Below are 24,217 nucleotides of genomic sequence, written 5' to 3' on the forward strand. Positions count from 1 at the left end.
AGGTGTAATCAAAAGTAATCACAAGAAATAAAAATAATTTGTTGCTGCCAAAAAAATACACGAACTATGTGCGTTGCTATACGCTCAAAAATATCCTAACAAGGCGGGCGTCGACAATCATGTTGTGCAGCCATTCGCAGTTCAGGCATTATTTTTTATCTCGTACAAAGAGTTGAGCACAGTTTTTAAATTTCACGTGTAGTTTCCAAAAAAAAATATTCCACAATTGCTACCATTATTCAATCCTTACAAGTTTAATCGATTTGGCGTGCATTAATACAATGTCCAGGCGGGACAGGGCCTACGCGCAGGCAGAGGAGCGCTGGCTCGACATCATCGCGTCGAGAGGTGGCGTATCGGTGGAACAAGCACAAGTCGGCCCAGGCCCTCTGGGCGTGGAAGCGGCCAATGAAGAACGGGCCCACTTTAGCCGGGAACACAACGCGAATGAGCAGCAACTGCTGGATCCTGCTGTGGACAGCTTGCTGCACGTAATCTCCGACGACTCCGAGATTTGCAGTCTAATATCGAGCGATGGCACCGAGTTCCATGGCTGGCCCGACAAGGACGACCCCTCCACAGTGGAGAACGTTGACCATGGCGTCTACGGACTCATTCGCACAATTTCGCAGTCACAGGGCGAAGATCTACAAGCTGCACACTACTCGGCCTGCACGCCACCCAAAAGAGCGCGAATGAGCTGTGAAATAATCGAAATTAATGGTTAGTTTTTGCCCCAACCTTAAGCACATGGTTTTTGTGTTAACTGCATTCCTTTTTAGATTCTCCAGAGGCGGCCACAGACTCGGGCGTGGTCTTTATGCAATCGGTATCCACAAATCCCGGGGTTTTGCTGACCAACGGCAGCCTCGTCGACTCTCATCTGTTTGAGATTCTGCCGCATTCCGAGGAACAAGCCCTAGAAATGGTTGATCCAAGCGGCACCGAGCAGTGCGTTGTCTACGAGGATGTGGACGGTGAAATTGTCCTGGCCGAGGAGCACTGCTGCGAGATAATAGTCTCGACACAGAACGAGCAGGCCTACCTAATGTCCGGCAATGGAGCTCTTCTCCGGCATCATCTGAACGGCTCGGGCTACATTGATGGCGTGGCAGGGGACGAGGATGAGGAGGAGACGCGCATGGAGGCCGGCAACAATGTTTATCTGAGCGATGCGGCCCTGGACCAGCCCATGGTCCATCATCATGAGCTGGTCGAAGAAGATGAGGGCGAGGACGAGGAGGCGCACAATGACAATGAGCATGAGAACGCCAACTTTGTGGACGACACTCCATTGGAGGAAGAGCGCCCCGATATCTGTCAGGTGTACGACCACGAGCTGGAAGACCACGACAACGAGGGCGAGGAAGAGGATAATATACAGCAGGATCACCATCATCATCATCATCAGCTGCAGCTCGAGCAGGAGCTTCCCTTGGAGCAGGAGGTACCTCTAGAGCAGGAGCTTCCCCTGGAGGAAGAGCTTCCCTTGGAGCAGGAGCTACCTCTGGAGCATGTCCCAGAGATGGACGCAGAGCAGCCAATAGTCATCAGCGACATTGAGGAGGAGCAGCCCGAGCACAGCAGCCCCACACAGTTTCCAAATAGCTCCTCGTCCACGCCCAATGGCAGCGACAACTACGACTACGATGACGATCTGGGCCTGGGCGAGGACGATCGACCAAGGAAAATGCAGCCAGCTAAGCGCAAGTATCCGCCACTGCTGAAGAACACTCTATTCGCGGAGGCCATGGACCGGCGTCTGGCGACCATTTGTCAGGCACAGCCGCAGATGAGTCTCAGCGAGAAGGTGGCGACCTGGGAGATGGCCACCACCCACGACTGTGAGGCTGTCGAGGATGTAGAGAACTTTCAGGCCAACTTTGAGCAGCACGAGGCTTCCATGGCTTCCAAACACCACAGCTTCAACGAGTTTCGCGAGACACTGGAGCGTAATATGGAAAAGATCAACCGCCAGTTCATGCGTAGTCCAGCCCAGTCGACAGTGGACCATGGCCAGGCCAGCCCCAGTCAAGGAACGTCCGCTCAGGAGAAGCCTCTCATTCAGCGACGACAGCTGCATGTGCTGCACACAGAGGATACCATTGTTCTGGACGATGACGAGGACGATTGCTACGAGGTGGGCGGCGACAATCCGTCTGTTGTCACCCTCACACCGGAGGTTGAACTGCAGGCACTAACCTCGGAGCAGGAGGAAGAACTGCAACAGCAGCAAGAGGAGAAGGAGGAGGAGCCCAAAATCGTGCCCGACATGAAGACAATTCAGACGCAGACCTCAGTCCAACGACTGGCCACAAAGGAAACTTCCACAGCAGATCTGGCACCGCTGCCAGTGGCCTCAGTGACCACTGCCTCCGCAGAATCTCCAGCCCCTGCTGCTGCACCCGAAGCACAGGGAATGAATGACATGCCACCAGCCATTATATCCACGGAGACTGCAGCTGACCGTGAGCTGGTGGACGTTGTCTTTGGCATGATGGGAAAGAAGGTGACGAAACAGCAACAGGAGCTACTGCTAGAGCAGCAACATTCCCGCTTTCAGGAGAGTCTCCTTCCTCCATTCGGTAAGAGTATAATTCGAGCGGGAAACCATTATGTCATCTAATCATCCTTTGTTTCCCCCCACAGATGTGTCGCATGGCATGAGGGCTGGACTGAATGCTGTTGCCTTTGGCGATTGCCCCAACGATGCCATGTTCTACGAGCAGCAAGAGTTCTGCAACTATCTGGGACTCACGGAGATGTCCACGGCCAATGCGGTGGCCACAGCCATGCGGGAGCTGGCCAACAGCACGGTGGCTCGACGCTCGCTGAGAGTGCGGCCGCAGGAGCAGCTGGACAGGATGCGCAGCGATGTGCGTGGCAAGCGGAAGGAGAGAAAGCAGCAGCTTCAGCAGCTACAACAGAATGTGGCGTTGAACACCAGCAGTGAGCAGAGCACAGAGGAGCAAGGCACAGCTGCAGCCGCTGAAGAGCAGCGCCAGTCCACACACGAGTACGACCAATACTATGGGGCACAGGGCGATCACCCAGTAGCCTCCGATGCGGAGGACCAGGAATCGGAGGACAAGAATGCTGACAATAGATGCTTAAAGTCTGATTTGGTGGATGTGCAGGTCTTTGCCCAGATCTATGCTGCTCCCACACCCACCCAGGACCAGTTGGTGGAGACCTTGCAGCAGCAGAACCTCAAGCGAGCGGAGGACAACAGAAGTGAGGTGGTGAGGCTTGAGTGCATGCAGAAGCGCTTGCGACAGGCACGTGAGTCGAAGCCATCCATCTACATTGTCGAAGCGATGAGCAATGCACCACCAGAGGTGCTGCCAGAGTCATCACCAAAGCAGCGTGCACGCGCGCGTACACTAACGTCCTCTCCCACGCGCATTGTCGAAACTACGAGCTATGACGGTCCGCGTCCTTCTCTGGAGAGCTCCAGCCCAGACAGAAGCCAGTTGAAGTACAACCCAAAGCTAACTAAAAACCAAGCGCAAACCTCCAAGGCTCCCCGTAAGAGTCAACCGGAAAGCAAGAAGCCAAGGACATCGACGGGTGCAGCAACCACCACCAAAACGGGCGCTCCTGCACGCATACGGGACCTGGTCACACGCTCCACGACGCACATGAATTCGAAGCTGCTGCGCAATCGAAAGGTCAATCTGCTGAAGAGCTATGCCCTCACGGATGCGGCTGCTCAGGGCAAGGGCAAACGACTGAGCGGCGGCACCGCCGCAAGAGCAGCCGCAAAGCAATCGGCCAAAGGCAACGCAAAGAAACCACCGGAACCCACGAACACCCAGGAGAAGAAGTTGCCCCAACAGCATCGCCTCGAGCAACAGCAGACGGCTCCTGCTACACCACCACACACTCCAACAAAGACGGCAGCAAGGGCCACCAACGCTTTGACAGTAGATGCTGGGGTTACACTCCCAAAGAGCACCAGGCGCGCGCGAGCTCAGACTCTGCCAGAGGCTGGGACCAAGGCGTCTGTTCAAATTGCGGCAGGCCCTTTGCCAGCTGCCCACTTATCCAGTTCAATGCATGTTACTGCTGATCCACTTCAAATCCATGGCTTGATGGACGACTCCCAAGGGTTTTTCGAAAACCACGCGCCTATATCCCCAGCTAAAGATCTAGTGGGTCGCTATATGTTAAGTGCCCGTCAATTTGCTAAGCAACAAGAGCCACAAGAGCTTTACATGCAGGCCAATCCCTCGGGCTATAGCCAATATAGTCAAACAAACAGTTCAAACTATGCCCATGCCCATGCCCAAGCCCAAGCCCAGTATGCAAGTGTGGCCAAACCCGCATTGATCTATCCGCCAATGTGCAGAGCAGAAGTCGGAAAGAAGGAACCAGAGAAGGAGCCACATTTCTCACGTCGTCGGCCGTCGCAACAAACGGAAACTTCCGGACTATATACCGAAATCAATCGTGCCCTTCCCCCCGGTGGCATGGTGCGACTGAGCGATGGATCTCGTATGTTAAGCAACCCGCTGGCGGGCAAACACGGCAAGGTGTTGTACATATACTATGAGCTGGACCAGCTTATAGTACTGCAGGAGCACTGCGTCAGCTTTTGGAAGTACTCGAAGGTCTTCAATGTGTTGCACAAGCCACGCAGACCAAACTCTTCCGCAGCAAAGGAGACTGGAGCCTCCACACACTCGATACTTCCAGGTGGTCAAGGCACCGAACCGAGGGCCACCGAATCTGAGCGATCCCATGCAGATGAAGACTTTGAACGTAGCCCGCGTTGGGTGAATCTGGGCAAACTGAGGCGCATTACAAATGGTGTGTACTCCACATGATATATCTTTTCTATATCTTTCCTAATTTCTCCTTTAACTCCCTTTACAGACACTGAGGTGTTTGCGCCGTTCGGGAACAGGCTTTGCGTGCACAACTCGACGCCTGTGTACGTGGAGATGCGCTGCCATCCGCTGGATCACCACAAGCGGGAAGTCACGCTGACTTCGCTGCACGTGAACATTTACTACTACTGCGAGGAGGAGCTGCGTCCCAAGATGCATTCTGTGCACCTGGATGCGGTCAGCTGGTGAGTCTTGCAAATTACAATCCAATAATCCAACAACTAGCATTGATGTTTCCTCTCTTTGCTCCTGTAGTGACGGTTCACATGTGATTTTCACAAGCATTACAGAGTCTCGCTACTTTGTGGTGGCCTGGCAGCAGGAGGTAGTGATGGGTAAGCCACGCTCGGGCATCTGCAAGTACTCGCTGACGCCCACGCTGGACACGCTGGCCTCGATACGCGAGTTCAAGCAGCTGCGCCACGAACTGAAGCACATTGAGTGCCTCACGGAGGATCGCCTCATTGGCTATGGTCAGACGCGCATCACGATCTGGGACCATCGCAGCGGAGACACGCTCATGAACTATGACCTCTGTTGCCAGCTGGGCCGCAGCCTGACCGCCATGCACTATCCCAGCTTCGAATTGGACCAGAGCAGCATACTGATCCTCTATCAGCACATCGAGTCGCAGGAGCAGTCGGACATGCCCTCCGAGGTGCACGTAATTGCCTGCGAGCTGTCGCATACGACGCCCTCGCATCGTCTGCTGCAGGTTCACCGTCTGCCCGCACCACAGTTCAATGAGCAACTTCAAGCCGTCAACACGGGGGATCACCTGATCCTCAAGGCCATCACAGGCGATGAGATTTGGATAAGTTCCGCCGATCCCAGGCAGCTGACGTACGTGGCACCGCAGGGCAACGGTTCGCTGCGGTTCTATGCGCGCCACAAGTCTCAGGTTATCGAGATGGCACCGCGCACCCTCACCGTGGACAGCATCGCCAACCACATGCTGCAATTGGCCGTGCAGCAGCAGCAACAGATTATGAACAGCAGCCAGTCGCCCATGTCTTTAGCTGCTTCAATCCTGTCCATGCCCGTACCAGTATGAACCCCACACGAGTGCCTCAGCCTCATCTGTCCCTGTCCCATGAGCGATTTGCTAATGGCATCCAAATCTGAAATGTAATATTCATAGATCCCACAGATGTACAACCACAACCCACACCCAGACCCAGACCCACTCGTCGTTTATCAAATATATTTGAAGGTATGTAATATCCGATACATCATTAGTTCACTCCACTCCCATCCCCTCTAGTCTAAGTCCTAATTCTAAGTCGGCCTTAATTAAGTCATCCATTTTGTATCATCTAAGTGTTTTTTATTTCATTGGCGTTTTCGTTTTTTAATTTTTTTAATTTGAACTTGAACTTTTCTTAAAGGAAAACAAAACTCTAGACATATTGAAAATTAGTTAAAGTAGTTCTAGCTCCTAAGTATAGAAATATTATCTACATTTGATCTACTGCTCGCGAAATGGAACCGAGTCTAGCAGTAGGAATGAGTGTCATACAATAAGTTAAGTGACTAAAAAAAACCAAAATGGAAACCACAAGCCGAATGTCATTAAATGGAGCCCTTTTCAAAAATATCTATAATTGTATAATTATTGTTTCCCTCTCGACTATTCCCTCCCGCCAAAGAGTTTGTAGGGGAAGATCAGCGAGTCAAAAATGAGGACTCCTATGACTTTTTACATTTGATTCATGCACACGAATCACAAGAGAAAGGCATTGGTTTGGTTTTATCAAATTCTCGTATATTTTAAACTATTTTGGTATATGAACTAAACAATTTCAACTACAGATTGGCTTCTCGTTATCGACTTATTACTTAGTAATCTAGTTGCGCTTAAAACTAAACACTAATTAGTACTTTTTGTTTTGCTAACATCTAATGTTTGTATGTACAAAAGATTTACTTACACGGAAAGTAAAACTCGATATAAAAATTGGAAGGGGAAGCTGCGGAACTACACTCGTACAGTGTATGTACCATGTGTGTGGGCAATATCTGAAGTTGTTCGATCGGCCCGGCAATAGTTGCAGCTACTTGAAAGCCAATTGCCAGCCTGAGAGAGTTGCGCCGAACCGAATCACAAAATGCAAATGAAAGCAAAAAAAACTCTCCCGAAGAGGAAAGTCCTAAAATGTACGGCTAGCTCAAGTGGTTCCGTATACGGGTGTGCGGGGGGATCCTTACGTGTCTAGTAAAGTACAAGAATTTTATAATATAGTTGCGACTAAGCGGCCAAAATGTACAAATTACGAATGTTGAAATTTCCATTGATATTCTTTCAAATAGGGGTTTTGCGAAAGCCACTTTCGGGAGCCGCTGAAGCAGAAGCGTTTACGGTGGGGTGGGTGGAGTGCAGCCACTACAATTCCCTGTCCGGCTTTTGGGCCGATGCCGTCGTGCCGTTCTGCCGCCCCTCTTTGGCCAGTTGCCAGCGCTTGAACTCCACCATTTGCATGATCCGCACACGGAGCGGATGCTCGTACCGCTTCATTACCGCCGCCAGTTTACTGAACTCCACGTTGTACATGAAGACCACGGGTATGAGTACATCGTCGGTGCCATCGCCGGACATGGCAAACATCGGTTGCGTCTCACCGGAAGAACCTGGTACATTATCACAGACAATTAAAGCCACAGCGCCGGCCTTTTGTGCCAGTCGTGCCTTGCTGACAAACGTGCAATCGCCGCGTTCGGCCACCAGAACCTTGCCCCTCGCATCATCAGCGCCATCCTCCACCGGATTGAGCTTCTCGCTGCAGGCTCGCAACGGATTGGCCAGTATGACGTCGCCCTCGACAAACTGCTCACCAATCAGCTCTGGACTAAAGTGCGAAGGTCCGGCCATTAGGGCAGTCCAATCCTGAAGCTTCTCATCAGTGGCATAAGCCACGGCCTTTAAAATTATGGAAATATATTTATTTTAGCTTTTAATGGACTCGTTTACTCACCTGCAACTGCGCCAGCTGATTCATGTTCTGAATCTTTGTTAGCTCAAGCATCTCCTGCATAAACTGCAGTCCCATTTCGCCCTCCTCGTGACTCTTGGCCTGTGTTTGGGTGGACAGAATATAGTTTATTATAACAGCCAGTAAAGCGAGGAAAGAGGCATTACTTATAATGTTGAAACGCAAACAAAACAAAAGAGGAAAAATAAACAAACGCAAACATAATGCAAAACAGAACGAAAAACTTACATTATAGAAACTATGAAACAGTCGCACCTTGCCTTGGCTGCGGTCCCCTACCGAAACCATGGTGATGCCCATGTCGTAAACAGCTCGCAGATGATCCGCATTGCTTGCCTGAAAATCCAGGGCGCTGAGTCGCTTGCCACTGCTGGTGCGCGGGCACGAGCCCGTAATGAAGTTGCGCAATGGTTTGCGTACTTTCTCAGGAAAAAGCTTATTGGAGCTGGGGCAGGTGCGCATGAAGTCGAGTACATTGTGCTCGTCCGATTGCCGAAAGCCTGTAGGGGGATTCTATAAGTAACATATAATATTTAAGAGATCCCCGAGAGCACTCACTAAACGTGGCATTCCCTAGTTGTGCAATCGACAGGGGCAGCAGATGCGCTTCCGTGGTGAAGACAAACTCATCCACATTGATGATCAGATCCTGCGGCTCGGAGAACAGCAGAAACAGATACTTGAATGTCTCGGAGAGGACGAACGAGTCCATGCGATCTTCGTGCTTGCCCGTCCGCACATCATTCACAGCCGCATAGCCGCAGGAGACCTTGGCATACTGCTGCAGAGTCTTCAGCGCTCGCTTGCCCACCTGCAGGTAGTGGTGGTCGCCCGTGGCGCGATACAAAAAGTACGTGGACTCAATGAACTCGGGCCGCAGATGGTGCTGGCCCCAATGGATTTGAAAGTCTACGGTAAATGCTTCCGGGATGAGATTGTGCATCTGCATGACCTATTTCAAAGAGTAAACATAATCAATAAGATATTTCAAAGTAATTAAAACTGATTAACGCACCTGGTAGAGCATCTCGTGGGTCTGCACTGCTGGCTTCAGATCACCAGACAGTACTTGGAGGCCCGGCCAGAAGGCCAGCAGCGAGTCCATGAAGTTCCTGGACTTCGCGTGCGGCCTGTGCATTAGCACGTCCAGCAGCATGGGTCCCTCGCTGACGTACTTCATAACGGCATTGTAGTGGCGATTGAAACGCGCCAGATACTTGTCGTCGCCCAGCAGGACGTACGACTTGAACAAATACTCGTAGTAGCTGTCGATGCCGGCACCCACGCCCGAGTCGCGGCGCACCCAATCGCCGGAGTGGACGTTCAGGACGGTGCCCATCAGATCTGAGCCGCGATGGCGCAGCTTCCACAGCGCATCCATGGCGGCATGGGCGCGCACCTCGAATATGGGATCCCCTGTGAGACGCGACAGGGCAGCAAACTCCAGCAGAATCGTGCCGGCACAGGCCGTACACGTCTCGCGCGACTTCTTCAGCATGGGATCCTTCATGCCGTTGCGCAGGTTTACCCTCGCATGCGGTATCCCTGTGGACGTATTGAACGCCGGCAGCAGACGATAGCCCAGCTCGCGGGCCATCTCCAGCAGCTCGCCCTTGTACCAGTGCATCACGTCCACCTGCTTCTGCAGGTACTCGGAGAGAATGTGAGCCGACAGCAGGCCGCCCACCATCCGAATGTTTGTCTCAAACACCGACACAATGATGTCGCTGTCGAACTGGACATCACGAATGACCAATTTGACGGCATGCTCGAACTCTGTAAAGTCACCGAGCAGCACCAGGGTATCCAGAGTATCCACCAGGGTCATGGAGAAACTGCAACACACATCCATAATTACATTTCAAGCTCAACTTGCGCTCATTTCCACACTCACTTTCCCAGTATGTCATCCATGTCGCCCCGAGAGGGTGTCACGCCCCGGTAGCGCCCTTTGCAGGAGAGAGGCATCAGCTCGTCGGCTGGATAGGCGTTTTCCATGTACGCACGATATGCATGGTAGAACATGTCGCGCGCCTCTTCCCTATAAAAGCAAAGACCGAAAAAGAAGAGTATGATGAATATCATTTAGGCACCCCGACTATCCTTGACTCTCACCTTAGCTCCGTTCTCTCCTTGTGGGACATGTTTTGTGTGGGCATGGCGGTGTCACTGCTGAGTACACTGGCGACCATGATGAGCAGGGCCAGTAGGAATGTGAACACCAGCCGCTGGGCGGAGGAGAAGGATATGGATGTGGAGTTGGACATGCCTGTGGGAGACATTGTGCTGCAGTGGATGTGGTTATGGAGGGGTTGCCCAGGCTGAAAATCGCTAGCTCGAGGGAAGGCGGCGTTCACTTTGGTTTTCGGCAGCCAGAGTTGCCGCTGATGTCGTTGCCTTAGTCGTCGCCGTTGTGACGTTGACCTTCACTTTGAACGTGTTGTTATAATTATTTCGTGTGCGTCGCCTCGTCTCTCTCTCAAAGTCGTTTTTGTTGACTTCTCTTTGGGCCCGTGGTCCGTCCGTCCGCTTGCTTTAACTTTTAAGCCAAGCCACTGCAAGTTAATGGAAACTGTAAGCTAATCATTGGTCTGGCCTGACAGCGAAACTCACCAAATAATTTTGATTCCAAGAGCAACAACAAACGACGACCTAATTTTCCAATTCCGCTTTTATACTATAGTTTATATGACGTTTTGTGGCGAATACAATTAGTCGCACTTTTCCCTGCACTTGTGCGACGGCGACGGAGACTCGTTCACCAGCAGCACATGCATTTTTTTCCGAGTGCGTCAGCCTGCCCGAAAACTGAACCGAATAGGTGGTGTAGTTTATTTTTAATCTTGTTTTCTATTTTTTTATTTTGCTCCACGACTGCAGCGACACACGATGAATTTTGAACGCTGCTGCTGTGCCCGAGAGCCGATTAATGCCTCATTCGGACTGATAAGCAATTTATGGTTTATGGTCTCAAGAGATTGGCTTGTGGTGCGCCTCGCTGGCAAATTAAGTAATGTTGTTTCTTATCAATATTGCAATTTCCTCCACTAAATCCGCATAAAGCCAATTGGTCGGCAGTGTAACCGCGCATTTATCTATCAAATATACCGCACGACCCTCAAAAATATACCGAAGTAATCCGTCTCATTTTAATAATATATACAGGAAATATACCGTAATTTTAAATCATATTCCTTTATTTTGATGTTCTTTTTTATATTACTAGCTTGCAAAGACTTTCACCACTGAAACAATAATTAAATCCGATTGAAGAAGCATTTTGGCATAATATGAATACTCCGATTTTATTGGATTGTATACCTTATGACATTATATGACAAATAAAAGAACAAAAGACAATTTAGTTTGTTAAACTGCACAAACTAGTGGTTTTGAAGGGGAGTTCTTTAATTTGTACAATATAATTGCGTTTTTGGGACAGTATTACTTACAAAAAAAAAAGAAATTATGGAAAAATGATCATCCTTGTCTTTCTAAAAATGGATTTATTTGTAATAAATGATTATGTAATATAATTTACTTCTACATTTATATTTAAATAATATATTTTTATTTATATATTCATAGAAGATTTATGGCATTCAACAGAGGCCCGAGTCGAGCAGCTCTCCAGCGAGCTCTGCCCAATCTTGGAAAAGAAAACGAATAGCGGGCAGCTAGCAAGCCACCGTCGGCCACGACTTTTGGTTCGACTTTTGGTTAAAAACTTTATTTTCCATATTAAATTCAGTCGCTATATCCGGATATATGTATTTGCACTTTATTAGAAAACGCTTGCTCCGAGTTTGGCATGGATAGGGCGAAATGGCGAAGTCTGACCACTGATAATGCCAGCAACATGAAGGCAGCATCCAAATTATTTATTGGGAATTGAAAACAGGTTCAGTTCTTTGCGCATACGTTAAATTTGGCCGTTTCTAAAAACATCCCATCATTTTCGGACTTACTTTTATCGTTAAGTATTTAAAACAATGTCACTCATCCATGGACGCCTTCAGCGTTACCAATCAAAAACTTTGCGACACATTGCCAATGTTCCTTTTTACGTATCTAATGCAAATATCCAGAAAGATCTTAATATTCCACCATTAAAGAAGAAATAAATTAAACTAGTAAGAAATACATCGACAGACTCCACAACCACGAAAATAATTTAGCCTTAAGTCTAGTAGACAATAGCTTAACAGTAAGAAGACTGAAATGATACCACATTCCAAGATGTTATCAATTCAATTCAATTCCCAATAAATAATTTGGATACTTATGATGGCAGGGCTCAATGGAAAACTGCTATTTCTGTTAATTTAATATTAATTATACAATTTACCTATTGTTTAAACAGACAGATTGTAAATAAAAAGAGAGAGAAAAAAAAAATATATCCATGGACGCATAAACCGCGCCAGTTCGGTTAAGAGCTTACCCGAAATGGTGTCCACGCACGAACTCAAAATTTTGCAGAGATTTTTGCAATTTGTTAGAGCCTTTCAAAGATGCAACTGAAAAAATCAGCGGAGAAAATTATGCTACCGTCAGCTTAGTAATTCCATTGATTTCCATTCTTATGAAAAAATTAAAGAGTATGAATGTGGAATCGGATGATGGTTCAATTACGAAAGACGTCTCGCTTTGGGGAGTATCGGGTATAAAAGTTGAGACGCGCACGAAGCGTCTCACAAACGTTCTTTCTCGGCTTTTTTTTTTTAAATTATATAAAATTGGTTTACCATATATTTTTCCAATTATTTTTAAATTAGGCCATGCCCCCATGCCATGTCAAAGACATGATACCAATGAAAAGGAATTGTCATAATTTATCACGAAATGTATTGTATGTTGTATATGTACATACGTATGTATGTATTTGTATATCAACATTTTAATGTTACTTAATTTTTGTTGTAATAATGTTATGTTTCTAATACAGAATGTAATTGTAATTTATTAATGTTAATGATAATGGTAATGTTTAAGTGTTTATGGTTTTTGGTTCAAAGCACCCACAGACTTTATCACAGTACGAAAATCCTCCAGATCATATTTCTATCTCGCACACCTCACAACGAGAAGGGACGTGTGAGACGCTTCTTACGCGTCACAACTTTTATACCCGGCACTCAGTACTACATCTGTACATTAGCGGTTATTTGTCAAATTTTAAATTTTTTCTTCAGCTGTCATCTATGTACATCTACAACACTTCTCACACCAATACGCTCCTTTAGCTCGCCCCCCTTCCCTAGACCCACACACCGCAGAGGCAGAGCCAGCGGCAGAGGCAGAGCCAGCGGAAGAGGCAGAGCCAGCGGCAGACAGCCAGTGTGCGGCTACTGCGCGAATCAGAGTGTAAATGAGAGAATGTGCAAAAAACAAATATAAGCTGCGGGACGGGGTGGGTTTAGCCACGGCTATGGCAGAGGCGGAGGAACGGCAGGGGCAGACGCCACACACTGCGTGAAGCAAATATAAGCTGCGGAACGGGGTGGGTTTGGTCACTGCTAATTCATTTTCTCATTGTGGCTATAATAAAGCTCCAATAATGCCCCAATTTGGTGATTTAGCCCTTCAATTTGGTGAGTTTTTTTTTAGTTTTGCTCTTCAAAATTGTAGATTTGGGACGGAAGGGGACGGACAGTGTGAGCACACAGACAAAATTTGGTGGCTCTAATGGTCTCTGAGATCTCAACAAGACGGACGGACAGGCAGACATATTGGCTATTGATGCTGATCAAGAATATATATACTTTATGGGGTCGGAAACGTTTCCTTCTGTGCGTTACATACATTCACTTTGTGCACAAATACAATATACCCTATTTACTCTTCGAGTACCGGGTATAAAAACCACCACTGCTGCATAAATTGCACTTTCCTACTTTTCTAGAAAACTCTGAGAACCAAAGCACTAACCATACAGTCAACGCACTAACACACACATGCGGTGTCCGTGTTAAGTCGAGAAAACCCCAGTTTCGTGAGCTAAACGAATAGGGACGCGTGAGACATACATACACTTGTATCAGTGTGAAATCGCAGCAATCTTGGAGCAATATTCTGTGGCTCTATCTCTTATACTTAGTCTCTGATCCAGACTGCCAGACGGATAGACAGACATGGCCATATCCATAAAGTAACTAAAATAGGGCTTGCTTGCTAAAATTTGCTTGTCGACGCGGAAGGTTGGTTGCGGACAAAATTTTTTCAAGTGTTTACCGTATGTGCGCCAAAAAAATGTTTTCCCTAAATTATTACAATTTTTGTATATTCTTTTGTTTGTATTCAGCCAAGAACACGGAACTCTTGTCCACAAAACAAAATGTGGACGAAGACACTTCCGATGATTGGTTGAACTTAGATTTAAGTTCAAAAGAGTTCAATGCAGAGGATGAAGGGAATGAAATCGATGAGAGCACCGCAGCTTTAGACGAGCTGGACGAGCTGACGGAGAACTCTCTCGAATACATAGCAGGGTATGTCATCAGAAAGCTCAAAATTTCTGATAATTTTCCCGAAAAGCTACTTTCACTTATGTAGATGAAGTTTCGCATGGCGGACACATCAAACCATCGGTAGATTTTAAAAACGTAATAAAACAACTAGAAATAATATTTTTAAAAACTGTTAGTGATAAATTTAAGATAACTACCAATATAAAAAAAAAGTTGTTAGTGGCTGCCGAAGGCGTTAGTTGTAATTTAGATATAAAAACTTTTTATTTCAAAATAAGAATTTATTTTAGAGTTAAGACTCTTAATAAGAAAATTAACATTCAAAAACAAAAACAAAGACTACTCTCTTGTAGCAAATTATTAAAAATTAAATTATGAAACAAACTAAACTAACATTGCCTTTAAAGGGTTAATCAGCGAGAGCCTTTTCACTCGCAAGTTCTGCCTATTTTTGCCGACGAGACCTCCTTTATAGTTGCTTTATGACACCAACACGCCCTTAGAGTAGCCACATTCCTCAGAGCACAATACTGCACGAGGCATGTGGTTGAGCAAGAGACAGAGGAAGAGCATGCATTATATTACTTCTTACACCAACACGCCCTAAGAGCAGCCACATTCCTCAGAGCACAATACTGCACGAGGCATGTGGTTGAGCAAAAGACAGAGGAAGAGCATGTATTATATTCCTTCTTACACAAACACGCCGATTTGAGCAGCCAACTTCCTCAGAGCCGATACTGAACGAGGCATGTGGTTGAACAAGATACAGACGAAGAGCATGCATCATATTCCTTCTCACACCAACACGCCCTTAGATCAGCCACATTCCTCTATGTCAAATTCACAAAATAAATTAGATGTTTTGTCTATATTTACGAATATTTTATTTTCCAATTGTCTAATCAGAATTTAAAATTTTCTGTCAAAATGATGAATTGATCTAATTAAATCACAACTTTTTTTATTTTTCCCATGTAGGCAGAGATTGAGGTCCTCGGTGTTTTTATATGCGGTACTCGAAGAGTAAATAGTGTATATTGTATTTGTGGGGAATAACGGTTGTATGTAACGCACAGAAGGAAACGTTTCCGACCCCATAAAATATATATATTCTCGATAGAGCCATGTCTGTCTGTCCGTCTGTCCGTCCGTCCGTCCGTCTTGTTAAGCGCCTGGATCTCAGAGACTATAAAAGCTAGAGCCACCAAATTTTGCATCCATACTTCTGTATGCTCACACTGTTACAAGTATATTTCAAAAATGAGCCCCGCCCCTTTCTGCCCCCGCAAAAGGGCGAAAACCTCCCAAATCTACATTCCGTAGGGAATGACCATATCTATCAGATCACCAAATTGGGATCCAATTGGATCATTATTATAGCCACAATGAAGAAATTAATTTGCAGTGGCTAAACCCACCCCGTCCCGCAGCTTATATTTGTTTTTTACATATTTTCTCATTCACACTCTGTTTCGCGCAGTTTATGGCCTCTGCCCCTGACACGTCTCTTCCTCTGCCGTGTCTCTGCCGCGACTCTGCCATGACTCTGCAGTGCGTGTCTCTAGGGGAGGGTGGCGAGCTAACTGTTGTTGATGTAGATGACAGATGAAGAAAAAATTTGACAAATAACCGCTGAAGTGCAGATGTGGTACTGAGTGCCGGGTATAAAAGTTGTGACGCGTAAGAAGCGTCTCACACGTCCCTTCTCGTTTTCAATACTTTTAAAGAAGCTGAGAACCTCGTTCCACAAATGAAAGAGGCGATCCAAACATTTGCCTCTATTAAGCCACCGCACTTCTGAGTACATTGTTAAGTCTTATGTGCATTTAGTTCTTGAATTATGACCACCTCTTATTTTTATTAGCTACAGCATTAAACATTATTAAGTTTCCATTCTGTGCATTTATTTCTTGAATACATTTTGTAAATTTTCGATGCATTAGAGCATTATGACCACCTCTTATTTTTATTAATAATCTTCTACTTTTATAACCCAACATACATATGCTGCAAACATCGTCACTTTTTTTTTTTTTTCGACGGAGCGAGTGAACGGTCTCTTGCCATTAATATCTCCGGAGACTTATTTTTTTCTTGAATATAACTAGGACACGGGTGTGGATATTACTAATTATTTCACGCGTAATTTAATGATAATTTGCAACATACCAAATCAAAAGCTTTTATATCCAAAAAGCTAAGACACACATAAGACTTTTTGAAAATATACCATCGGTGGAGGGGCGGCATTGCTTAGCTACAGCATTAACCCTTATTAAGTTTCCATTCTGTGCATTTATTTCTTGAATACATTTTGTAAATTTTCGATGCATTAGAGCATTATGACCACCTCTTATTTTTATTAATAATCTTCTACTTTTATAACCCAACATACATATGCTGCAAACATCGTCACTTTTTTTTTTCGACGGAGCGAGTGAACGGTCTCTTGCCATTAATATCTCCGGAGACTTATTTTTTCTTGAATATAACTAGGACACGGGTGTGGATATTACTAATTATTTCACGCGTAATTTAATGATAATTTGCAACATACCAAATCAAAAAGCTTTTATATCCAAAAGAGCTAAGACACACATAAGACTTTTGAAAAATATACCATCGGTGGAGGGGCGGCATTGCTTAGCTACAGCATTAACCCTTATTAAGTTTCCATTCTGTGCATTTATTTCTTGAATACATTTTGTAAATTTTCGATGCATTAGAGCATTATGACCACCTCTTTTTTTTATTAATAATCTTCTACTTTTATAACCCAACATACATATGCTGCAAACATCATCACTTTTTTTTCTCGACGGAGCGAGTGAACGGTCTCTTGCCATTAATGTCTCCGGAGACTTCCATTTTCTTGAATATAACTAGGACACGGGTGTTGATATTATTAATTATTTCACGCTTAATTTAATGATAATTGCTAATAATTGCAACATACCAAATCAAAAAGCTTTCGAAAAGCTTTTATTTCCAAAAGAGCTAAGGACATAACACATATGTAAGACTTTTGAAAAATATACCATCGGTGGAGGGGCGGCATTGCTTAGCTACAGCATTAACCATTATTAAGTTTCCATTCTGTGCATTTATTTCTTGAATACATTTTGTAAATTTTCGATGCATTAGAGCATTATGACCACCTCTTTTTTTATTAATAATCTTCTACTTTTATAACCCAACATACATATGCTGCAAACATCATCAGTTTTTTTTCTCGACGGAGCGAGTGAACTATCTCTTGCCATTAATGTCTCCGGAGACTTCCATTTTCTTGAATATAACTAGGACACGGGTGTTGATATTATTAATTATTTCACGCTTAATTTAATGATAATTGCTAATAATTGCAACATACCAAATCAAAAAGCTTTCGAAAAGCTTTTATATCCAAAAGAGCTAAGACACACACAAGATTTTTGAAAAATATACCATCGGTGAAGGGTCGGCATTGCTTAGCTACAGCATTAACCATTATTAAGTTTCCATTCTGTGAATTTATTTCTTGAATACATTTTGTAAATTTTCGATGCGTTAAAGCATTATGACCTCCTCTTATTTTTATTAATAATCTTCTACTTTTATAACCCAACATACATATGCTGCAAACATCGTCACTTTTTTTTTTTTTTTCGACGGAGCGAGTGAACGGTCTCTTGCCATTAATATCTCCGGAGACTTCCTTTTTCTTGAATATAACTAGGACACGGGTGTGGTCTTATGTGCATTTAGTTCTTGAATACATTTTTTTAATTTTCGATGCATTTGAGCATTATGACCACCTCTTATTTTTATTAGCTACAGCATTAACCATTATTAAGTTTCCATTCTGTGCATTTATTTCTTGAATACATTTTGTAAATTTTCGATGCATTAGAGCATTATGACCACCTCTTATTTTTATTAATAATCTTCTACTTTTATAACCCAACATACATATGCTGCAAACATCGTCACTTTTTTTTCGACCGAGCGAGTGAACTCTTGACATTAATGTCTCCGGAGACTTCCATTTTCTTGAATATAATTAGGACACGGGTGTGGATATTACTAATTATTTCACGCTTAATTTAATGATAATTGCTTATATTTGCAACATACCAAATCAAAAAGCTTTCGAAAAGCTTTTATTTCCAAAAGAGCTAAGGACATCACACATAAGATTTTTGAAAAAGATACCATCGGTGGAGGGTCGGCATTGCTTAGCTACAGCATTAACCATTATTAAGTTTCCATTCTGTGCATTTATTTCTTGAATACATTTTGTAAATTTTCGATGCGTTAAAGCATTATGACTACCTCTTATTTTTATTAATAATCTTCTACTTTTATAACCCAACATACATATGCTGCAAACATCGCCACTTTTTTTTCTCGACGGAGCGAGTGAACGGTCTCTTGACATTAATGTCTCCGGAGACTTCCATTTTCTTGAATAGAACTAGGACACGGGTGTGGATAGTACTAATTATTTCACGCTTAATTTAATGCTGTAAGGAAGCTTTCTGGCTGGGGTACATCTCAGTCACGCCAGGGTCGAAATTACAGCAAAATTTATAATTTGCCGGGACTCCGTGCTTCTAGGGGGGAAAGGGTTCAATAGTGGACACCGTTGGACGATATGGGAAGGGGAAGGAATACTCGGGGACGTCAGTCAACGTCTGCAAGGGCCAAGCGACTACCGTCGGACGGCACTTTGGGGGCCCGCGCATTCACTCAAACTACGAGGAGGAGGAGGGGGAGAGGAAAAAAAACACATGGAAAACTACCACTACGATGTATAATCACCCACGATACCCTCAGCCCCAGAATAATATCACACGGACCATTTGTCTGCGAACTAAATCCCTTATTTTCAATCTGCCTGCCTGTCGCACCGCCCAGCATCCACCTTACTCACAACGTGAGGCTCGCTGCCTGCCCTGTTCTCCGTCACACGTCCCGTTGGCAGCGTGTGTTACTGCTTAAACTCTAGAGGGGGGTGAAGAGTGATAATTCCTAGCTGACGGCGCCTGTCCCGGTTCCGTTGACTGCTGCAGCTTCTGGCCCTGGTCCCGTTGCTTCTGCTCTGCTTCTGTCCACATACTCCCGATTTTACACTGTTTTATTTTTAAGCGGACACGTCTGCTTCGTTCCAGCTGGGGCTTTTCAGCCGGGATCCTGGGTTTTCGTCGGCGCCTCCGCGCTCTCGCTTTTCTAGCCGGCGTCGTCGTTCTCTTCTCTCGTGTCTTCGATCGGTCCGCTGCGCTCAGCGTCGGCGGCTTTTCGCTCTCTCTTTCCAGCCGGCGCCGTTGCTCGCTGTCCGCCCTCTCTCCGAACGATTTCGCCTACTTAATTATAATATAAACAATTCGAGGCATAACATCGCTTAATCCTAGAGATACAAGGGGAAGGGGAAAAAAATTTGGAGAAGCGTACGCTTCTTCACACGCCCTTTCTGGGGTCGGACGCGCGGCTGCTCTATCGGGACGTAGGATCGCGTAAGTACACTGTTACCTTGGCGATCCAGTCCACGGGTAGCTGCCGTTTCTTCGTCGTCGATTCTATAGAGAGAACTCCTAATGTTTAGTACCTTCCTACGTTAGTAAAGGAACATAATAACCCCCTCTATCCTGCTTGAGCGGTGCGCTTGAGAAAGTTTTACATAGTTTTGTTATCTTATCTTAACTAATCCCATAAGGGGATGCATCCATAACTTACAACTTTTGAATTTCACCCCTTGCGAAACGGGTAGCTCACTTGCGAGTCTCCCTTGTCGTCTGGGCGACTTCGTTGTCTTCGTCGCCGTGGAAGGCTTTCAAGTCTGCTAGGCTCGCGGTCTTCCTCTGTCGTCCTTGGGGTATTTGCAGTATGACCGTCGGCTGCTTTGGATAGATGGTGTTGACGTAGGAGAGCGATCCCAGTCCTGGTCGCCACTCGTCCACAGATGACGACGCCCTCATTACGCTACGACACCGCCGGACTCAGCAACGCCGCTATTACGACGCCGTCGGACCACGAACACGCCGACCCCAGCCGCACAACCAGGACAACGCCAACAGACCTCGACCATGCCAGACCCAGTGCCAGATTTCCTTGTTTGTTCAGTTCACTTGTTCTTTTTATGTCTCAATGGATAAGCAAAAAATCACAAATAAAAAATTGTAAACTCGATTTTCTTTCACTTTTTTTTGAGGTTATGTGTCACTCGGGAAAAAAGAAAATAAACTAATTACAGCTTACAATTACAACCCACAAGGGCCACCAACCCCCACCCCTCATTCTGCACATGCTGCGGCAGGTCAGGTTCATACGCTAAGCCCCGAAAACAAAATCAAAATATCAAACCTAATTCTCGTTTCATCGCAGTTCAGCAACTCAACGCACCAACGCATACATTGCTTGCAGTGTCCGTGTGAATGAAGACAAAACCGGTTTGGAGCGCTACAAAATCATTGGCTACACGCACTTATACAAATGTAGCTTCTAGCTGCGCGCTCTACACGCACTAATACCCATGTAGCTTGGGCTTCTGCTGCGTGTTCTACACGCACTAATACTTGTAGCCGGGACTCCAGGCAGAGGCCTGGGACTCCAAGACGCACATTTAGCGGTGACGTTTTGCTTCTTCACTTCATTTTCCTGACTGAAAGTAGGCAGAAGTAACTCTGCCACCGACGAGACCATAGTTTCTTCATGGTTTCCGCGAAATATATTTACATCTTAACTGTATATACCGGAAAATTTACACTGATAATCCGTGTTGTTATATTTCCTACTTTGTGGCGCCTACTATCGATAGCTGTCGCGATATTTTCTCGACAGGCACTGTAAATCGATAACTAATGGTCAATGCATGATAATCTTGTCGCCATCTAGCGTTAGAAAAAGTCTTCAACGCAGAGTTGCATTCATTGCCGCAAATATTTCAAACTCAAATTGGAATTCAAAACAATTAAATTTGTTTTTTAAAATATAATTTAATTTAGTAACTCAACAAGAGTGAGTTGTGCGACTTTAATGCGCTTGATCTGGGAATGTTGTCTATGAAGATTTATTATTATATTTTTTGTTTGTTTGTTGGTTGGCTATTGTGGGCTAAAATTTGCGAAAAAAAATCAACAAACATAAGGCTGTGCCGACCAGCGCAAATGGGATAAACTCCATTGGCATCTTGTAAGCACGGAGCAGATTCAGGAGCTCACGAAAGCGACTTTTATTCTTCTTCTCCTGGTTCGTCTCCTCATCCACGAGATCCTGCTCCTCCAGCTCCTCCTGCTCAATCGGAACTTCGTCGGTTGGGGCCACATCCTGTTGCATCAGCTGTAGCAGAATACCATTATCCAGGTATCCTTCCAAAGCTCGTAGACCAGAAATCCCCAGCAAGGGGCCAAGGCGGCGAGGAGATGCAACAGATTCCACCTCCAATGACATCTGCTCTGGCTGAGTTGTGGTTGGCGGCCTCTCCTCTGACTGCTCGTTTTCCAGCTGAATGATTTCTTCCACTAGCTTTTTGATTTTCTCGCCACTTTTGTCATTATCCAGCGTCTGAATGTACTCTTCCAGCAGCCACGATGAAGTCGGTTGTGGCTTTTCTTGCAATCCCACTATTGCCTTCGAGAGGTCGCCCTCTTGCTGCTCGAGGATGATTTCCACTGCATTCAAATTGGTTTGTGGTTGCCCTTGGTGCTGCTCCTGTTCCAGCTCTACCAGTGGATCCTCTTCTGGCAGCTGCACGACGAAACAAGAGAGGAGGTCTGGAATCTGGTCCTGCTCCAGAATATCTTCTTCTAGTTCTAAATCGGATTGGTTAGTCTCTACATCGTCTCCACTGGTGTTGTCGAGAAGCTGCTCCTGCAAGTCCATGATCGCTTCTGCTGTGGTTAGCGCTGCACTTGAATCGGATTCCGCTGCCTCCATCTGATCTTGGAAATCCACGATTTCTGCAGCATTGGTAGGAGATGGTACAAGTAGAGACTCTCCAAGCTGCTTATTTTACTCACCCTCTGCCATCGATGGTGTCCCTTCCGCAGCTTTCTCTTCTAGAGGCACGTCCTGTTGCTTCTGTGGCATTATGTCTTCAAGTGGCTGAGACATCCCCTCTTGATCATTATTTTCATCTGTTTCGTACATAAAAGGTAGAAGAGCATCGTCTTGCTGCGTCTTCTGTAACATCTCTTCGACTGGTGCTACGATGTCCTCCTCAATTTCATTCAATTTCTGAGACGTGGACTGCGGATGCCCTTGCTGTTCCATGGTCTCCGCTTTCATTGCCATCATGGGCGAAGAAGAGTGTAAAAGACGTTCAATTTTTTCGTAGTGCTCCCGCACAAATTGTTGCTCCTTGGTTTCTATGCCTGGCAGCGTTTCGATTTGGAGCTGTTTGGCTGCACCAAGTGGTGCCCTGGTCAGTTGTTGGAGCTGGTCGTGCAGCTTTAGCTTTACAGCTTGCACCTCTTCCTCGTGGACTGCACCATTGATAAGGTTCTGCAGACATTCCTCCACTAGTTCTGGATCATTTTCCGATTTGAATACTTTAAGAGTCTGTAACATTTCTTGGGGCCGTTGAGGATTATCTTCCAGGAGTTCCTTTAGATTTACCTGCACCATTTGCTCCACGGGTGACACGAGCAGCTCCTGCAGCGGTGCCAGTTCCTCTGGCAGCAGTTTTTGCACCTTCTCGATGACAGCGTTGTGCACCTCCTTCTCGGGGGTGTCCCTGCACAGATCGACATTCTCTGCAGTAATGGTATCACAATCACTATCGTTGATTGTCTCCCCATCACTTTCGATGGTGTTCAGATCTGCCTCCATCTCAGCCACAGCTTGCTGGAGAGCTCTCAGAGATTCCTGCTCGGCTTTGCCAATCTCAGTCAGATCACTGCAGCAGCTACCCACCGGGGACACACTGCCTGCCATCGAGTTGTCCATTCCAATGCCGGAATCGTCGTTTGGTTGCCCGGGGCTGAGGCTAATGCTGTCTTTGCTACAGTTTCCAGCCGAGTCTTTCTTCTTTAAGGTATGGCGGGACTGCTTCAAGGTGCTCGTGTACTTGCGTGGATTTACATAACTGAGGCTGGCTCTGCCAATGGGCACAGGAATCCTGGTGGCCTTGCGTAAAGTAGAACCAACGGCCTCAACTTTTAGTGCATTGCCGTCGACTTCCTCCTTGGCGTTCAACTTCTCCACGGAGGGAGTCGCTGTCAGTGCACCATTTGCCATTGGCATGGTTCTTGTCTATTTGGGATTTAGTTTAGAAATTTTGGGATAATTTTTTGTTCGTTTCTTTTACTGACTTACACACGAAATAAGACTTGAGCAGGGTCCAATGGGAAATTCACTGATTTTGACTGGGGCCACCAGATCGAATTTAAATCTTTGTTACACTTGCTGAGCTGGCTTTGATCTGTTTTTTTTTTTTACTATTTTATGTTTAATTTTTGTTGGGAAAATTGTCGAAGTTTTTGTGTATTCGGACGGAGAATGTTGACTGTCACTTCCCGCTGGACTTAGACGTTTGAGGTGAATGAACAAATTTCTCAAGGCCTACCTGCCAGGAGAATATGTGCAAAATGAGTTCAGGGTTGTAGCAAACAATATAGAAAATATAAATTTGATTTTATTGCAAATAAGAATAATTATACATTAGTATTTTTGGCACATAAATTATTCTAAGCCGTTTCCTACATATTTTAGGCTTTTTTCACTTTTAATGTCAGTGTTGCAGCACATATTTTTTTCTAGCTTCTTTGACAGTGTTGCAAAATTATGCTGTCGCCGTTTTTATTTCAATTTCCAACCGTTTTCTTACCACTTGCTCAATATTTTATATAAGTGCTGCACAAAATGCAATAAAAAATCCCAGCAA

At 45.6% G+C, this 24,217-nt stretch overlaps 3 protein-coding genes across 6 annotated transcripts; 1 reads left to right on the forward strand and 2 right to left on the reverse strand.

Annotated features, from left to right (window-relative positions):
• The first annotated feature begins 27 nt into the window (after positions 1-27).
• On the forward strand, positions 28-6,207 carry LOC117901882. Its single transcript, XM_034812839.1, has 6 exons — positions 28-723; positions 783-1,403; positions 1,482-2,585; positions 2,650-4,812; positions 4,879-5,077; positions 5,148-6,207. Exons 1-6 carry the CDS (start codon positions 282-284, stop codon positions 5,944-5,946), a joined length of 5,328 nt encoding a protein of 1,775 aa, XP_034668730.1. The 5' UTR covers positions 28-281; the 3' UTR covers positions 5,947-6,207.
• A 428-nt stretch (positions 6,208-6,635) lies between these two features.
• LOC117901883 (ER degradation-enhancing alpha-mannosidase-like protein 3) lies at positions 6,636-10,935 on the reverse strand. Of its 3 annotated transcripts, none has more exons than XM_034812842.1 (8): positions 10,496-10,935; positions 9,998-10,437; positions 9,777-9,923; positions 8,898-9,717; positions 8,441-8,834; positions 8,138-8,382; positions 7,865-7,963; positions 6,636-7,809 (listed from the first exon to the last, which is right to left on the reverse strand). In XM_034812842.1, the coding sequence occupies exons 2-8, from the start codon at positions 10,162-10,164 to the stop codon at positions 7,276-7,278; spliced, it is 2,406 nt and encodes an 801-aa protein (XP_034668733.1). In that variant the 5' UTR covers positions 10,165-10,437; positions 10,496-10,935; the 3' UTR covers positions 6,636-7,275. The 3 variants fall into 3 exon arrangements, with proteins under 3 accessions (XP_034668733.1, XP_034668731.1, XP_034668732.1); XM_034812840.1 differs by having other exon boundaries at positions 8,111-8,382; positions 10,496-10,933; XM_034812841.1 differs by lacking the exon at positions 10,496-10,935 and having other exon boundaries at positions 8,111-8,382; positions 9,998-10,454.
• A 10,440-nt stretch (positions 10,936-21,375) lies between these two features.
• Positions 21,376-23,840, reverse strand: LOC117901896. Of its 2 annotated transcripts, none has more exons than XM_034812859.1 (3): positions 23,650-23,840; positions 22,353-23,586; positions 21,376-22,292 (listed from the first exon to the last, which is right to left on the reverse strand). In XM_034812859.1, exons 2-3 carry the CDS (start codon positions 23,575-23,577, stop codon positions 21,448-21,450), a joined length of 2,070 nt encoding a protein of 689 aa, XP_034668750.1. In that variant the 5' UTR covers positions 23,578-23,586; positions 23,650-23,840; the 3' UTR covers positions 21,376-21,447. The 2 variants fall into 2 exon arrangements, with proteins under 2 accessions (XP_034668750.1, XP_034668751.1); XM_034812860.1 differs by having other exon boundaries at positions 23,646-23,840.
• Between the last annotated feature and the right edge of the window lie 377 nt (positions 23,841-24,217).

The sequence above is a fragment of the Drosophila subobscura genome, chromosome U (assembly GCF_008121235.1).
Source record: "Drosophila subobscura isolate 14011-0131.10 chromosome U, UCBerk_Dsub_1.0, whole genome shotgun sequence".
NCBI lineage: Eukaryota > Metazoa > Arthropoda > Insecta > Diptera > Drosophilidae > Drosophila > Drosophila subobscura.